This window comes from Colletotrichum truncatum (assembly GCF_014235925.2).
Source record: "Colletotrichum truncatum strain CMES1059 chromosome Unknown Contig_0003, whole genome shotgun sequence".
Classification (NCBI taxonomy): domain Eukaryota; kingdom Fungi; phylum Ascomycota; class Sordariomycetes; order Glomerellales; family Glomerellaceae; genus Colletotrichum; species Colletotrichum truncatum.
Window position 1 is genome coordinate 4,395,374 of NW_027222400.1, and position 18,046 is coordinate 4,413,419.

The 18,046-nt window shown below is 51.5% G+C and overlaps 4 protein-coding genes across 4 annotated transcripts; 3 read left to right on the forward strand and 1 right to left on the reverse strand.

Moving 5' to 3' along the window:
• Positions 1-2,973: 2,973 nt before the first annotated feature.
• CTRU02_206070 (negative acting factor) lies at positions 2,974-4,932 on the forward strand (the record flags this gene model as incomplete). The annotated part of the gene is made up of 3 exons (XM_036728757.1): positions 2,974-3,033; positions 3,120-4,601; positions 4,657-4,932. 3 exons carry the CDS (start codon positions 2,974-2,976, stop codon positions 4,930-4,932), a joined length of 1,818 nt encoding a protein of 605 aa, XP_036579647.1.
• Positions 4,933-5,965: 1,033 nt separating this feature from the next.
• Positions 5,966-6,460, reverse strand: CTRU02_206071 (uncharacterized protein; the record flags this gene model as incomplete). Its single annotated transcript, XM_036728758.1, has 2 exons — positions 5,966-6,230; positions 6,417-6,460. The coding sequence occupies 2 exons, from the start codon at positions 6,458-6,460 to the stop codon at positions 5,966-5,968; spliced, it is 309 nt and encodes a 102-aa protein (XP_036579646.1).
• A 2,188-nt stretch (positions 6,461-8,648) lies between these two features.
• CTRU02_206072 (Sec23/Sec24 trunk domain-containing protein) lies at positions 8,649-11,588 on the forward strand (the record flags this gene model as incomplete). Its single annotated transcript, XM_036728756.1, has 3 exons — positions 8,649-9,260; positions 9,311-11,524; positions 11,577-11,588. 3 exons carry the CDS (start codon positions 8,649-8,651, stop codon positions 11,586-11,588), a joined length of 2,838 nt encoding a protein of 945 aa, XP_036579645.1.
• Positions 11,589-16,113: 4,525 nt separating this feature from the next.
• On the forward strand, positions 16,114-17,375 carry CTRU02_206073 (mitogen-activated protein kinase; the record flags this gene model as incomplete). Its single annotated transcript, XM_070204661.1, has 4 exons — positions 16,114-16,256; positions 16,291-16,486; positions 16,550-16,931; positions 16,999-17,375. 4 exons carry the CDS (start codon positions 16,114-16,116, stop codon positions 17,373-17,375), a joined length of 1,098 nt encoding a protein of 365 aa, XP_070061765.1.
• Positions 17,376-18,046: the final 671 nt, after the last annotated feature.

Genomic DNA, 18,046 nt, shown 5'->3' on the forward strand with positions numbered 1-18,046 from the left:
CTTGCACCAACGTTGCATTCCCTGATACCCGCATGATAGTCGACACTTAACGCGCCCACGCCATCTGAACGAACTTGCAACTGCATGTCTCGGTCTGTTAGCCCTGGCCTTCTTTGTCTTTTTCCCCTTTTCTTTTTGGGTAGAGCAGCAGAGCGAGGGTTCTACAGTCAGTCTAACCTGTTATGCCTTAGGGTGTAGTTGTCTACTACCACTAAGGGCCGAGATATCCCTGTCCAGGCTGTCGGGCAACGGCAGTACTTTGTGAGCCTTGTACCTCAACCCTGTTCCACGTCTCAGGCCGCGGAATTACCCGTGGTCGATATTGTCAACCTGTGTCTACTTGCTGAGCTGGAGCCAGAGTGGCACCAGAGGCTAGAGGAAGGGAAGAAGGGCCCAGGTGAAACCGTCCAAAGGCCTCTGCGCTAGTCAACGCCGCTGGGGTAGCTTGCTGAGTCGTCCACGCCATCAAACCAGAGCATTGGAGACTGGCAGGATCCGAACACGACGAACGCGGCCAGAATCTGTATCATCGCCCGGATTAGACATTTTGCTCCTCTTAATGGAGAATTTACCAGCTCCTCCAGCAGACAACGCCCGTCAGCAGCCACAGTCCTGGTCAGTCTAGGTTTTCGTCGTCCCTTCTTCTTGTTCTCCCCCCTACTCCCTATCCATACCCATTAAATCACATCATGTATTTTCAAGACCCACTAAGATAAACCTATCGATCCAGAGCATGCATAGAAATACCACCAGAAGTTAACTAGCTCACCCGCTCACTGTGCCATTACACAGCACCGAACTTCATTCAGTCAGCCAACCAGCAGCCTCTCATCATCAGCTGTCCTAGTACGCATTGTTCCTGGAGCCTCCAAGTATAGTAGAGATGTCCCGAATCTAAGGATCCACAATGTTTTGCAAGGTGAGGGAGGTACCCAAGTCAAGCCAAGATGAGGGGCGAGAGCAATACTATGTAGATATGTGAAATGGTGCGCCAGTCATGCTACTCCATCATACCACGGCCCCTCCCCGAGTTCCCGGTGGCTTCAATAATGCCGGGCATATCCTGGTCGACCAGCGGACTTGGAGGAGTTCTGTTTTCCTCATTGTCACGGGTTCTGTGACAACGATCACTGGAGCCTGTTGCCTATCTACATTATACTATGGTATACGACGAGGAGGAGCATCCACTGTCGACGCAGGGTGAATTATTGACAAGAGTGTCAAGAAATCATACAAAACAAAAATGGTGGCCTTTGTTGCCTCATGCAATTTCCATATGCAATAAGTATACTGTCAGAGGGGGTTGCATATGTCCTCGGTCTTTGATCTTTGTCACCAAGTGTCAGATCTGCACACCTGCAACCTATTGTCAAAGCGGCTTCCCTGTTTCTATGACTTGCCCCTTCGTCCTATCTTCTTTCTCCTTCACTTACTTGGCCTTCTATGCGCCATGCTTTTTGCTCTGCTCATCAGTCACGCAGCCTCTCTTGGGTCTCGCCCTTCCCTTCTCTTGTCCCCTATTTCGTACCCATCTCCACTCACTGTTGCTCCTCCTCGGGCTCCTCTCCCCCCACCCAGAAGTAAAGCCCATGATTGCCATCATTTCCCCTACCCCTCCCCTTGTAACGCATCGCCGGCTACAGGCTAGCTACTTACGCTAGCCCCAGCCAATGTACGTCTAAACTGATGAGGAGAGCTGGCTAGGTCCGCTCTCTGCTTCTCACACTGTTTCTTGCCGCCAGACGTTAGATGAATACTCACCTAAGTACGTAGCACTTGTTTATGCCTCCGCCAGGCCTGCACCAAAGAGGAGCCCATTTCAGCCGGTCCATGATCTTCCAACACTGTCACGCCAAAAGGGAAACAAAAAGAAACCATAATAAAAACGCATCTACTTGTCCGAATTTTTAACTAAGGCCTACAGGCTTATTCTTTCCCAACGTGAGAGAGCTTGGCCATACATCTCGTACATGCAACATCCATACCTCGGCTTACTGTAACCACCTTTTTTTTTTTTTTTTTTTTTTTTTTTTTGGTGGTTGGTGAAAGCAATACTGTCGCCATAGCCAATCTTCAACCAGCTTTGTCTTTCCCGCCCGCCCCTCTCTCCCTCTTCCCCTCCCCTCCCCTCCCTACTTAAGTCAAACGCACAACGACGGCACCCTGTAATCTCAGTACCCTCTTCTCTACTTGCTGTGGCCGTACCAGGACTATCCTGGAACACCCAGACCGCGGCCACCCCCGGATGCAACAGGGAAACAGGCCCAGTGTTGCAACACCGCCGGTTTCTCAAACACCACCCGCGTGGCTTGGAAGTCTTGCATCTATGCATTTGTTTGGCATAATTCTGTCGCTCCCCCAGCTTTTGTCCCTCAATCAACCATCCTTCGTCCATACTCGAAGTACCGAACAGAAACGGTCCTCTCGTTCTACCGCACCTCGGCCTCTTGCGACAACTAGACCAACACCAGCCTGTCTTGCCGCCCGCCATTTACCGTGAATTAAACTCGAATTCGTTACCAAGACCTCGGCGTCACTTACCGCATATACCATCCCATCGTCTCAACGCAATCACGCGCTCTCGGGCCCGGCTTCTCCCCGATTCAAAGTTCCCACCATATGGCTACCGGCTTCCCTTACATTTCAGACTGAGCTATCGCTGCCTTCTGCTTCAACATTTGTAGCCTCACCTCTTGAGTTTCATCTCACGACTCTGTTAGCTCGGACATCATTGTCAATCTTTCACACTCACCCTGGCCTGCCATCAGTGTGATAACGTATACACCCAAGCACGATTGTACCATCCTGCTATCTCGCCCACTAAAGGGACTTGGTGACCCTCGAAGGCTTCTCATTCCTACCGACATAGGATACGCAACCATTTCTCTTGTTGCAACCTCGCCATATAAAATTTCGTCCGCTACTACTCGGTTCCGACCAAAATCCCTATTTCACGCATAAGACGACGCCACCATGGTCTACTGTGGAAAGCCCTCAAGGGGCTGCCAGATGTGCAGGACTCGAAGGATAAAGGTAAGCTTTGGATCATCAGTCACTCGTTCCCGGACGAAGTTGTCGTGGTCTCCTCCATGCTGACGCAAATGGCTTCTTCTTTACAGTGTGATGAGACGAAGCCTACGTGTAATCAATGTGCCAAGTCACGCCGACAATGCCCGGGCTACAAGGACGAGTTCGACCTCGTCTTCCGGAACGAAACCAAAGCAACAGAACGAAGGGCTCAAAAGGCGAACCGCAAAGCCCTCGCCCAGAAAGGAAAAGATTTGGACTCTCCTACTTCCGACAAAAGTATCTCACCTACCTTCAAGAAGGAAGTCGACTCGCCTGTAGCCGTCAGCCCAGGACTCAATGTACCTGTTGAGCAGATGGCTTCTTGTCACTTCGTAGCGAACTACGTCCTCCTACCCCGACAAGGCAGCACTCGCGGATTTATGGAGTACCTCTTACCCTTACTCAAACACGACCAAGGGAATCATCACCTGCAACACGCTTTTAATGCGTGTGCTCTTGCCTCGTTAGGCAATCGACCGAATGCGGCTGGAACTGGGCTCAGCGACAAGGCATTGGGCCATTATACTAAAGCCCTAGCTGCAACCCATATTGCTCTCCAGGATCCCGACCAATCCAAGTCTGATGCCACGTTGGCTTCCGTCCTAATGCTTGGCCTCTTCGAAAACATGACGGCCCGCCAGATGGGCATGTTTGCCTGGGGTTCACACATCGAGGGCGCTATCCAACTCGTCAAGGCTCGAGGGCGCAAGCAGCTGCGGACGAAGACTGGCCTGCTTCTTTTCATCGCTGTTCGAACTCAAATGATTATTCACACCCTCAGCACAGGAACCGCACCCATTATGGGAGTCGAATGGTGGCTCAGTGACGCCGTAAAGGACGAGTCAGCCGCCCAGTGCCAGAGACTTAACATCAAGACCGCCGAGCTGCGAGCCGAGGTAACTCGGCTCATGTCGACCGTGGCCCGAAGCCCCGAGAACATCGACATCATGCTTGATATGATTCGTAGAGCGCAAACTGTTGACCAAGAGTTTGTGAACTGGATGAGAAACACCCCTGACTATTTCCAATACACGACTGTCGCATGGGAAGACAATGTCCCTAATGGAGACTATACTAAAGCGGAGGTGTTCCCGGGTCGGGTAGATGTGTATCAAGATTTTTGGATCGCCAGTGTATGGAATATGGCAAGAGTGTCTCGTCTCATTCTTGCATCGGTCATCGTCCGTTGTGCTGCTTGGGTCTGCTCACCCGTGGACTATCGCACAACCCCCGAATATGCAACAGCAGCACGGACGTGCGTGGACACTATTAGCGATATCATCGCTTCTGTGCCGTATCATCTCGGATGGCATTTGAAGCGACCCGAGCTTCTTGAGAGGGCGAACATTTCTGGCTTTGCCTGTGGTCTTGAAGAGGCACAAAAAGGCCTCCCTGGTTATTTCCTTACTTGGCCATTGGCATGTCTGCATGGCCAGGATTATACAACAGATGCACAAAGAGCTTGGGTGGTTGGACGCTTGAAGTTCATCGGTGATGAGCTTGGCGTTAAATATGCCCACATTCTGTCACAGGTAAATCCATGTTGATACTTTCTCGTCGTGCATCACCAGCTAATCGTTCACTTAGTTGCAAGTCCGTATTCCATCGATGCTTATTAGAAGGGACGGCTTGATGGCACAGCCGTATCCCCAAGCCCACAACTTCGAGAAGCTGCTGTCGGCGAGGTATGCTCCTCCTACAGCAGGCTATTCGATGAACCCTCTTCAGCAACGTGAGGCTATGCAAAAGGAGTTCGTGGAGAAGCACAAGGCAGAGTTGCTTGCGAAGGCTACCGGAACTGCTGGTCAGGCAGGACAGTGGGTGGCACAGAACTGGCTGACGGTACGATCTGGACCACAGTGATCGTTTGACGGCAGGGCTGGTCACACCGCTGGATGTCATCCAATATTTGATGAGAATCATGCAAGCTGGCCTGCCATGGGACATCTATCCACAAGGGTTAGATATATCCTACCTCAAGGACCGGGCATTCTTGGTGATATTGAAGCACTCTGTTTTATGAGGTAATGAATGGGTGGGCAAATAAAGGAGATGAACAGATAAGGTGCGGCGAACGTTGACGTTACGCAACTATTGGCGAAGGCGAAGAAACACGGAAACTTGGGAAACAGCACACCGGTGGATAAGGACTTGAGAAGCCAGAAAGCTTTGGAAGGAAGAGTTGATACCACGGCGTTGGAATTTTGTAACTATGGGCTTCGAGGGTGATATTGCATACATTAAAGAGCTCAATCCTCGCCACTCGGTTGACTTTACTTGGACATATTCACTGTGGTTGGGAATGATCGCCATATTGCAGCCAATAATCTGCGAGAGTGTCTCAGTTAAGTTCAACCTGTGCCATGCGAGGCAGCGCTGAGCCAGAGTTTATGTGCGCCGCCTTCACATAAGGCGTGGGCAATCAAGGTATTCATGACGGCCTCACAACCTGTAAGTGGTACCAGTACCTGCTGGTACCCAAACAGATTCTGTATGGAAGACGACACCGCTGCCATCTCAACCCATAGCCGTTCGCGGTTTTCCTGGATACCACACCACTAAGACAGAAAGCTTTCGGACAATCTAGGTCATATCAGGGTATCTCAATATACGCTCACCTACCCGTTCAGTTTTCCCATCTGCCAACAAAGTCGTATTTGACGACTAAACAATCCCTGGCTTTTCTCCTTCATCGACACTTCCTCCTAGAGAACTAAGTCAACCGCCGGCGTCTCTTCAGTCTTCCGATCAGTTTCGTCTGTTCAACCGTTCGCCGCGTCTGCCCGTTCACCGGCCCATGGAGCCGTTGCTGAGACAGTTTGTTCCGAGAAGAATCGAACAAACCCCAGGTAACACGTCATAGTTGTTGAGTAAGTAGATAAGTGGCTGAAGGCCACTATTTAGTCTTCTTGATCTGGCCGACGGTGTTCCCGCTGAGGTTCCAGGCTTTAACGACCCAGCTCTGGGTCTGGTCGACATATCTTTCGTTGCTGGTGTGCTTGACGCCTACGCGAACGCCATCTTTGGTGAAGACAACATTTTTCTTGCCCATCTTCTCCGATGCCGACTCCTGCATTTTGGCGACAGAAATATAGACCTGCCAGAGTACCCAAGCAACGCAGGCTATGAAACTAATGGTGATGATGAGGGGGAGAATCTGACTGTATGTGCGCCCAAGCAAGGCCTTGTGTCAGCGCATTGAGCCGTCACGAGCAAAATGAAAACCCAAAGGCGCCCTGGTCATCGAAGAGACGAGAACGGCTTGAGAAATGCGCGCTTACGCACATGCCAAACTCCTTGTATCTTTCTCATGCGCGCTCTTTGCTGCCTTTGTTTCCATCACTTACCTGATTGTAGAAGGTTGCGCTTGCGGTTTTTTACCCCACGCCATGATTGATTGACGGCGCGGTCGAATTCTCGGGTGGGCGGGCTTGTGAAAGGTGTAGAAATTGTCTAGCTCCAAGAGCCGAAACGAGAGACGAGGAAAATGAGGAGAATCTGCTGCGAGTCAACGGTCGAGGGACAGATACGGAGGGCGCCAATGGAAGTGGATGAAAAAAGGTCGATCGCGAAGGCAATGTATGGTGGTTCCCAGAAAATGAAGACTACGGTATACGTAGGCTAGGCTAGGGGGAAAAGAGTAGTGTAGTGGGAAATGAAGGTAGATCCAGGAAGAAAACGAGGAAGGAGGTTAAGTTGTTGGTCGGGAGGGGGAAGCCAAGTTAATCAAGAGAGCGCGAGATTGGACGAGACATCAAGACCAAACAAAAGAGGGAGGGCAAAAGCCAGGAAACTAACTGATTAAGCCAAGTCAAGGAGGCTAACAGCATGGCTAGTTAGGCAGTGCAGCCCTTCCGAGGCAAGACCAGATGAGTACAAGTCCGGGTTTCCCATTTGACGTGAAGTAGATGTCACTGAATGGTACATGGAGTGTATTAGAGGATGTAGCGCCCTCTCAGTGTTTCACAATAGCTTATGTCTCCAAACCACATAATATAAAAATTGGCCACAAAGCAGCTGTCGATGCTGCTGATTCCATCACAAGGTGAAGCTGAGTCGCGCTGATCGGCGACACGCAATAGAGGAGACAGACCAGTGCGGGCGCACGAGATGTGAGTGGCTGTCAGAGACCAGAGGTGGGGTACTCGGCGATGGGCGGGGGTCACCAATCCTTCTTAGTGTATACGGATGCCCTTTAGGGGATGCTATGCACCGCGGCGGCCCCGCCGAGGCCGGGATAATGCACTAGATGTTACTCCTAAAATGACAAGCAGGCAGCTGGCAGCTGCGCTTTTGGAGGTTGTCGGGGGCCACAGTGGTCCTCCAGCGGAGGCCGAGGACAGGCACCCTGTCGTGAGACCGGAACTTATTTGCCGTCTGGCGTACCTGTGTAGCTCTGAACCCAAAGCATGGACCTGAGCACCCACGCCTAGTGGGCTGTGACGGGATGATAGTTGTCAATTCTTCTCTACGTTTAGAGCTTCGACTGAATAGAGTGCGGGAGTTATTCATGGGCAGATGGACAACGCGTGGGTTGCAATGCAAACTAGTCACCGAACTGATCCTTGAAGCTAATATTGCTGTAACTTGCCCTACGGCGTTAATCGGTTCGTGTGTGCCGTTGTTGGCTGGGCATACGTCCCCACTCTGACCCTAAAGCTCACTTAGGTATTGTCTACGTATTCAATACGTATAGCATCTAGCTCGCAAATGAGCAAGGAGGCTCAACCTAGAAATAAGTAAGCTGATTCTGGCGCGCGGGTAATGTCGCAAACAACTGAAGGCTGCGATAGTCCTGTGCAAGAAGGAACTGATATTAGATTGTTGCATAAATGGGACACAATCATTGGCGTTGTTCATCTTTCCGCTCCAGCGCAACGCTTGCCCTTGTCTGCTTTACAGCTTAGGTAGTTGACTGGGATTCTAACTGCATCACTTGATTTTTTACCTACGATTATTTTGAATGTTGGGCCAACTCTGAATCATGCTTGATAGAGGGAGTCACGGGCGTTGTTCCATATTACATAACACAGCACATGGTCCTCGGTTCAAATGATATTCCTTCCTCCGACTTCAACAGCCTCACATGGGCCGTGCGCGCTGGTGTCGACCGCCACCATTGGCCGCCAGCAGTACGGCACGCTAAACTATTGAGCCCTGGGGTGCCTGGTAGACGACAGGTCAACACCTAAAGCTGGAAGGAGTGGGTTAAACCACCTGTCCATTCAACAGTTCTCAAGGCTTGCTGCTGCTGCTGCTGCTGCCACTCCATCATTGCCTTCATCCTTCTCTTACAACCCTGCCCGGATATCTAAGATCTAGGTCAGCTGAATCTGGCCTTGATCTCTAAATCCGTCTCCTTGGTGCCAGCGCTGTGGACACATTTCTACGCTGAGCTCTGCTCTCCTCCTTAAATCAACCCCTCGCTACGCCACGCCGCTTGTCGTGTACTCCCCAAACCGGCACCGCCAGTGCAGCAAGTCGAATTCCTTGCACCAATTTACCCTTTCATCTTCACCGAAGCTATTTCTTCGACTCAGGAAACAAGTAGCAGAAGCTATTTCCTACGACCGCCCATCATGTCGGCGTCGAACGATGGCTACGGCCAAAACCCCCCGCAGCAACAGCCTTTTGTCGATCAGCCTCAGGATGGCTACGACCCCCAGACTGGTCAAGCCACTCAGCCTGCTGCCGCCGACCATGGCAAAAAGAAGAAGAGAGGCTACGCGACCCAGGCGTACGAGTTCGGAGCTGGTGCCAACTCCAATGTTGCTGGCGCACCTGCGCAAGCGCCAGGCGGTCTGTATGGCATGCCTCAGCCGCAAGCTTCAGCATATGGAGGTTATCCCCAACAGGATGCCCAGCCCGCGGCTGCAGCTTATGGCTCTCCGCAGTCGCAACAGTATGGTATACAACAGCCCGCTGCCGCCCCGGCCGGAGGTTATGGTGGATATCAACCCCCGGATGCCAGTTACCCTGCACCCGGTGGCGCTCCTGCCGCCGGCGGAGTTGCTGGCCTCAATCAACAGATGGCCGGCATGAATCTCGGTGGCCAGCCGCAACAGCCTGCTTCTGGTCAGGGCGCTCGTCCTATGGCCCTGAACCAGCTGTATCCTACTGATTTGATGAATCAGCCGTTCAACGTCTCCGAATTGGATCTGCCTCCTCCTCCCATCATACTGCCTCCCAACGTATGTCACCTTTTGCTCCTCCTCAAGCTTATCACTGATGATGGTACTAGACTAGCGTAACCCCTTCCCCCGACGCGAACTGTTCCCCCAAATACGTGCGCTCTACCCTCAATGCCGTTCCGACGACACACTCCCTCCTTAAGAAGTCGCGGTTACCTTTTGCGCTTGTCATCCAGCCATACGGGGCTCTCCATGACAGCGAAGACCCGATTCCCATCGTGCAGGATCAAGTCATTGCACGCTGCCGAAGGTGCAGGACATATATCAACCCCTTTGTCACCTTCTTGGACCACGGCCACCGATGGCGCTGCAACATGTGTAACCTGACAAATGACGTACCTCAAGCCTTCGACTGGGATGCCGCGTCGCAGAGAAGCACTGATCGATGGGGCCGTTACGAGCTGAACTACTCTGTCGTCGAATTTGTCGCACCCCAAGAGTACATGGTCCGCCCTCCCCAGCCTCTTGTTTACCTTTTCCTCTTTGATGTGAGCTACGCCGCTGTCTCAACCGGCCTGCTTGCCACTAGCGCCCGGACCATTCTCGACAGCCTTGACAGGATACCCAATGCCGATCGTCGCACTCGACTTGGCTTTATTGCCGTAGATTCCAGCTTACACTACTTTTCGGTTCCCAAGGATGGTGAAGAAAACGCCGAAACCAACATGTTGGTGGTCAGCGACTTGGATGAGCCTTTCCTCCCCGTGCCCCAGGACCTGCTAGTGCCTTTGACGGAAAGCCGCCAGAGCATTGAAAGCTTTCTAACGAAGTTGCCAGAAATGTTCCAGAGCAACCAAAACAACGGTTCTGCGATGGGCTCGGCCCTCAGAGCAGGCCACAAGCTCATTTCAGCCCTGGGAGGAAAAATCGTGGTGCTTAGCGCCTCGTTGCCTAACGTAGGTGTCGGCAAACTGGAAATGCGTGAAGACAAGAAGCTTCTCGGTACAAGCAAGGAAAGCAGCTTATTGCAGACTTCAAACAGCTTTTATAAGAGCTTTGCCGTGGAATGCTCCAAGAACCAAGTCTCCATCGACATGTTCCTGTTCTCGTCGCAATACCAGGATGTCGCCTCCCTTAGCAACTTGCCGAGATATACCGGAGGTCAAACCTGGTTTTATCCCGGTTGGAACGCCGGCCGTCCAGAGGATGCCATCAAGTTCGCCTCTGAATTCAGTGATTACTTGTCCTCAGAAATTGGGTTGGAGGCCGTCCTTCGCGTTCGCGCCACCACTGGCTTACGCATGAATGCTTTCTACGGTAACTTCTTCAACCGAAGTTCGGACTTGTGCGCATTCCCGGCTTTCCCTCGAGACCAGTGCTATGTGGTTGAAGTGGCCATCGACGAGAACTTGACCAAGAATGTTGTTTGCCTGCAGGCGGCAGTCCTCCACACAACCTGCAACGGAGAACGACGTATCCGTGTCATGACTTTAGCTCTGCCAACGACCACCAACCTCGCCGATATTTACGCCTCGGCGGATCAGCAAGCGATTACAACGTATTTTAGCCACAAGGCGGTTGAGCGTGCTTTGAGTGGAGGTTTGGAGGCTGCCCGTGATTCCCTTCAGAACAAATTGATCGAGCTTCTCCAGACTTTCAGAAAGGAATTGGCAGGTGGCAGCATGGGCGGTGGATTACAGTTCCCCTCCAACCTCCGCGGCCTCCCCATTCTGTTCCTTGGTCTCATGAAGAACGTTGGTCTCCGAAAATCTGCGCAGATCCCATCAGACTTGCGGTCTGCCGCCCTCTGCTTGCTGTCGACGCTGCCTGTTCCTCTTCTCATGCAGTATATTTACCCCCGCCTCTACTCTCTCCACGACATGCCCGACAACGCGGGTGTGCCTGATCAAGAGACAAGTCAAATTGTGCTCCCGCCGCCTCTGAATCTCTCATCTGAGCGGTTGGTTCCATACGGACTGTACCTTATTGATGACGGCCAGACACAGTTTTTGTGGGCAGGCAGGGACGCAGTGCCACAGTTGCTGATGGACGTGTTCGGCGTTGAAGACAGGACTCAGCTGCGTGTGGGCAAGGGAGCGGTGCCGGAATTGGAAAATGACTTCAATGAGCGGGTACGGGCAGTAATTCACAAGAGTCGGGATCACAAGTCCAAGGGAGTTGGCAGCATCATTTTACCCCATCTCTATGTCGTCCGAGAAGACGGCGAGCCGAGTCTCAAACTGTGGGCGCAGACCCTACTAGTGGAGGATAGAGCAGACCAGGGCATGAGTGCAGCGCAATGGCTCGGAATTCTGAGAGAAAAGGTAAGCAACGTCAGTGCTTTGTGAGACACATCATGACTAATAATTGGGACAGGTTGTGACTTGATAGAGCTACTCGACGGAAGAGTATGCACAGGAGCTTCTGGCGGGTTGAGGGCTTATATTTAGAATAAAGTCTCTGTCAAGGTAGAAATCAATACGCATAAATGTTGGCCGAGTACTTTTAACTTTGTCATCATCTGGCAGGACGCAATTTAATCTTTGTGAATGCTTCCACTGTGCGGTTCCGTTGGCTACTTGTTGCTCTGTATTCTAATTTGGGGGGATGCACCAAACGAGGTTCAGGTACGTTAAAGATTTTGGGGAGGCAATGGCCCGCCATCGTCGTCAGTTCGAATTGTTGATAAATTTGTCGGTTGTTGAGTGTTTCTTGTCAAGGCCACTCTGACTTGCCACACGTTAGGATAAGAGTAGCGGCGTACATGATGAATAGACACGGCGCGATCTAGCTTTTGACTGCAACCACAGGTGGATGACATGCCTGCATATTTGGGCTTTCTGTACTCTATTAGGGTTAGATTGGACGACCCATCACATTGGTGGTGGTAGTCCCTGGCTTTGGATGGTGAAACTAGTACCAGTAAGAGGTGAAACACACGCGCCGAGGTGGGAGGAGACGCGCCGGAGCCCAATGGAAGGCGGGCGTAGGCGCCGTGGTGGTTAGTGCGCATCGGCTGCAGAGTGCTAGCCAATACTAACAACAGGACTGGTCTAGAGGCTTCCCCCAGCATCGGTTGAGCAGCCATCTGACCCTTTATCACACGGCATGGCAATGATTTATCGAATCCTGTTGGCACAGTAGATGACAGCTCTGAAGAGCCACATCGAAGGGGCTTGGTCATTCAATGGGCAACCCCTGATCCTTGCTGGATACCAGTCATAAACATGTATCAAGCTGTATAGGTACTATGGTTAATGCCACCCTCCTGACTCTAGCACAAACTACAGGAACGAGATTCCGGTGAAGTACATTCACCCGGCTGTGCTAGCCAATGTCAGATCCATTCAACAGTGGACCGTCCCATGATATTGCTTGTCCACAGCTCTCATTCAGATGCAATTAACAGACCATCTGAGACCGAGATTCGGTTCCGATGGTACGGAAGGCACCTAGCTAGTTACAGGGAAGTGCTTCACGTGTGACCATCGCTGGCGTCGGTGGTAGCGAGTCGGGAAATGTCCTTCAACAAGAATATGGCTTTATTTGTGGTCGGTAATGGCCTGGACACAACTCATCTTTTTGAAGTAAAGGGTTATAGGACTTGGGTACAGGTGGGGAGAAAAGAGGCTGACTTGTCATAGAATACAGTCAAAAACCAGTAAGATTGGACCGGTGGTATTGAGAAGGCAAAAAAAAAAAAAAAAACAGAGAGAGAGAGATAGAGATAGCGACATGATAGTGTCTGATCGAGTGTCGAAAAGGCGTCTAGGGGTGAAGGCATGCCGCAAACAAGTAGTCGGGATGTCAGCGTAAGGTAGCTGCTCCCCCCTTCTCAAATACCTTTCCGTTCCCTAATCACGGTGTTCATTATTCAAGTAGGCGTTGGCGCCTTCGCACACTGGCAAAGGCCTTACGTTCTCGTATTTTAAGTACCTGGTCTCATCGCGATGTGATACCCGTTCTGATTTGTTGTGCTGCACATCTTACAATTGGCTTCTCCCATCGCTGGGATGGCCCTGTCGTAATTTCAACCATAATCAATGTCGATAGAATCCACCGAATAATATTACCATAGTTATTGCGGCCTTGGAATCAGACTCAGATGGTGACCCGACCGGACTTAAAAGTGTAACTGTCGGTACAGAAATACCGGGAGGAGAACTACTTTCAATAGCAGCTTGCAATGGCCTTGTCGGCGGAGCAGAGAAGAGAGAGCAATCAGTAACATTGAACGCTTGCGCATATTACTACACCGTAGCTCCCCGTCCCGCCCAACCCCATAATGAGGCCCGTGGGCTGATATTGTTGGTGATAGCTATTGAGGGGGCGAAAAGGTCTCTCGTAGAGGCGTAACCCCGGAACTAGACTGTGGTCCCTGGTTGGGTTCCTGAAGCAAGCACGTTTCCAAACAAAGGTACCTAGACCCTGACCTTGACCGTGTGGCAGTCTTCAGCGTAGCCAGGCGGCCTGGGGTTCCCATACCTGCATGGGTAGGTCCACTCAGCGGCCATCTCCCCTGCCATCGTGCTTTGCCTTGGGTGTATTGCAGTACATGCTGAGGTAGCTTTCCCCTGCTCTGACCTAGTTGCAGAAGAGAAGTATTATTACATGGTTAAAAGTGTCCGTCAATGAGGGGCATACGGAGTACAGTGAGTGAGATACTTTTCACGAAGTACCTCCCTACCTATCTAAGTCGTCCTCTCTCCTCCACCACCCTCACTCACCTCTTTTCAATCCCAGGCGTCGCCAGAGTCCCATCGTCATTCTCGCTCTGCTTTTACGCTCATTCTCTCAGCTTGGTATCTGTTGCACACCGACCGGAAACCAAAACGGAGCGACATCAGGCCGAAATAGGGCGGTGAAGAGCCGTTGTTTCCACCAGTTTCGTGCGCGCGCGTAAGGACCTCACTATTGACGGGGTAAGACTGCTCTTCTTTATTTCAACACCACTTGTGCCTCGTCTCAAGCATCACGGGCTCATAGGACACTTGCGGTTCCTCTGTATTCAGTTGAATGCCTTGCTTATCCCTCCTCACATTTCCTTACTAAAACATCAGCACACCTTACATTGTACCTCTCTACGAATTGGTGGCTATCTGCTTAACATTGAGTTACCTTATCTGCCAAACTTCCGCGTTGCTCAAAGACTCTCGGTACGTACTTGGTTGTGCCTCCTCTGTCTTGTCTTTCCTTCGCTTTCTTGCATTTTTATCCCAGAACGTCAGTCAGCAGCCCACGGCTGTACCGCAACCGCAACCACAACCGCAACCACAAGTCCTCCCCTCAGGCTCCTTACTCCATCCTCCTCCACTTTCGCCACCCCTCCCCGCCCCTTCCCCCTTCTTTCTACCCCTCGATGCCACGAAGATCACACAGGCACGCAAGAGTCCAAGTCGGGCCTCCAAGTAAACCCGCACCCAAGCAGACGCCCACCCAGCTCAGGAGCTTGCCCACCTTCGTCGTGCTTCTCTTCTCTAGCCTCTAGGCCGGGTGCTCGTAATCCTCTTTTCGCATTTTACAACTCTCGTCTGAAGTCTCGTCGTCACAGGGGGTGCTCGGTTCATCACCCGCTCCCATTCCCCTTACCTGGCTTCGTTTCGTTGCCTCACGGCCCGCTTTCGCTTCCTCACCTACTGCTACTGCGCGGTCGCGGTCACCACTTGTTGTAGTCAGTAACACACACACACACAAACACACACACCTTTGCCTCGCTCCCTGGTTCGCGCTTTGCTGCCGCATCCTTTGTTCTGGAAATCTGTCCACCCTGCATTTCGCCTGTCGCTCCAAACTCTCCTTCGTGAGTCGGTTTTCTCTCTTTTTTTTTTTGTTCTTTTCGAGAAACTACTCAGAAGACGGACACATGTTTTTTGCTTGTTCACCAACCCCCTATAACTAAATTTTCGTGCTGGGTTTGGTTGTTCGTCTGCCCAACCTAGCTTTGGCCTGCCTTCCTTACCCGACCTGACCTTATCCTGTCCGACCCAGTTGGTTTGGACCCTCACTTTGCTCAACCTTGCGCATCCCGGGATACCTGCCTTTTCCGTCGCTTGACCCGTTGGAGCTCCTTCCAGCTAACACCAACTCTTCACTTCTAGCCCACTGCACAGATATTCTCCCTCTCTCTCACATTCTCCCTCTCCGAATCAACACCTGAATCCTGCAGTTACCATCCTCTTTTTTCTTCGTCGAACTACCGACAATTCGTCGTGCCTCGCTTCGCAAAAGCCGCGCCGACCAGGGCAGAAAAACTCCTGCTGCGTGCTTTACAACCGAAATCCGAGACGTTGCCTACAATCAAACACCTCCCGGCCTGTGACAAGCGGACCTCACCCAGCACCCCCAAGGCCCGAGCGGACCCAAGAAACACGGCCCTCGCCCACTTTTGAACCTCCAACGACACTCGTCCCCTTCCACCCTCCCGTCCGCTGTGCTGCGTCTCTCTGTCACTTTCCTTCTCCCCCTCTCGAAAAACTTCCAAGCCGAACTGCCTGCGCCTGTTCATTGACTGGACTGACCCGGCTTCCTTCCACTGCCAGAGAACGTCGCCCCCCAACTCTGCGAAACTTTGTGTGTCTGCGACGCCATCCTTTTTGACAGCCGTCGATCCTACCCTACCTTTCGACAAGTCACAACCGGCGTTCCCGCCAATAATTATACCCCCGCAGGCGACGATACCAAAAAACTCCTGGCTCGTTACCGAACCACTCTTCAAAGCAATTGTGGTTCTGCAAGAGCGCCTTATTAGGACCTCTTAATTCACACCCTTCCTTCCCCCCCTTTTTTCTGCTCCGCCTAAGGTAGCGTCTCCTTCGCGAGGACCCGCCTGTGCTATTGCTCCGTCGACACCTGTCAACCGTCTCGATAACTCCCTCTGCCCGAACTTCGATACTATCGTCGCACATCATCAATCATGTCGCGCGCGAATCCCCCTAACCCCTCAGGCTCCCGAAAGATTTCTTTCAATGTGAGCGAGCAGTACGACATCCAAGATGTTGTTGGCGAAGGTGCTTACGGAGTTGTTTGGTACGTTGGGCTTTATCCCATCCGGCCCCTATGGAAGCCATTAAACTAACGATGCATCCTACAGCTCCGCGATACACAAGCCCTCCGGCCAGAAAGTGGCCATCAAGAAGATAACCCCCTTCGACCACTCCATGTTCTGCCTGAGGACTCTGCGTGAGATGAAGCTATTGAGATACTTCAACCACGAGAACATCATCTCTATTCTCGATATCCAGAAACCCCGCAGCTACGAGACCTTCAATGAGGTCTACCTGATTCAAGTAAGTTGTACACAGAACCAGTACTCGATACAAGTTGAATGCTAACCTGTCTTGATATCATAGGAGCTTATGGAGACTGATATGCACCGTGTCATCCGCACCCAAGATCTGTCCGACGACCATTGCCAATACTTCATCTACCAGACCCTGCGCGCTCTTAAGGCCATGCACTCAGCCAATGTTCTTCACCGCGACTTAAAGCCCTCCAACTTGCTTTTGAATGCCAACTGCGATCTGAAAGTCTGCGACTTCGGCCTAGCACGTTCTGCAGCTTCCCAGGAGGACAACTCTGGGTTCATGACGGAATATGTTGCGACGCGATGGTACCGTGCTCCCGAAATCATGTTGACGTTTAAGGAGTATACGAAAGCTATCGATGTGTGGTCAGTTGGTTGCATCTTGGCGGAGATGCTAAGCGGAAAACCCTTATTCCCCGGCAAGGACTGTAAGTCGACGTGTGCTTCCTGGTCTGTGTTCGTAAGCATTGCCATACTGATACAAGACTACTTTAGATCATCATCAGTTGACCCTGATCCTTGACGTTCTTGGAACACCAACGATGGAGGACTATTATGGAATTAAGTCGCGCCGCGCGAGAGAGTATATTCGTTCGCTCCCCTTCAAGAAGAAGGTGCCGTTCCGAACTCTTTTCCCCAAGACGTCTGATCTTGCTCTCGACCTCCTCGAAAAGCTCCTCGCCTTCAACCCTGTTAAGCGCATCACAGTCGAGGATGCCCTCAAGCACCCCTACCTTGAGCCTTACCACGATCCTGATGATGAGCCCACCGCGCCGCCTATTCCGGAGGAATTCTTCGATTTCGACAAGCACAAGGACAACCTGAGCAAAGAGCAACTGAAGCAACTGATTTACCAAGAGATTATGCGGTGAGCGAAGATAGGAAGTGACTTGAGGGAAAGGGCTCACGTGGGGATAAGTGGTTGTTCATGCACGTCACTTGGTCAGATGCGGAAGGTCAGAAATACAGAGAGGAAAGCGCAAGACAACCAGCGAGGTGGGGGAGAAAGGACTCTATAGACAACCGATGTAGGATGGAGAAACAGGCCGTATGATTCGTGGAGGCCAAGAAAAACAAAAGACCATTTGCGAGGCGATGCAGATACGGCTTGGATCAGCTGGTTCAATGGACAGGCAAATATCTCTTCGTCTAATCATTTATACCTTTCTCCCACCATTGTGTCCATCGGTAACATTCCGTTCTGTGCGGACTGCTGTCTAAATCTGCGGTTAGCCACAGTTGCTTTCCCAGGCAGAAACCTATTAAACTGATCGTCCTAAAAAGTAAGAAAATAACGGATTCATTGGGCGAGATAATGCCTGGTTGCCTTTGGGGGAAAAGCGGCTGTAACCTGAGCAGCCCTACCTACAGTTGGACAGTGGATAACTAAGAGACTAGAGGCAAAATACTCCGATAACACGCATACACAGAATAGACAATTAAAAGTATTTAAATGCAAAATCTAATTCGAGGGTATCATCATAACATGTAGCTTCCATCTTGGGCAATGAGACTCCCGGTCTCAGCCCAGGCTATGTCCTTC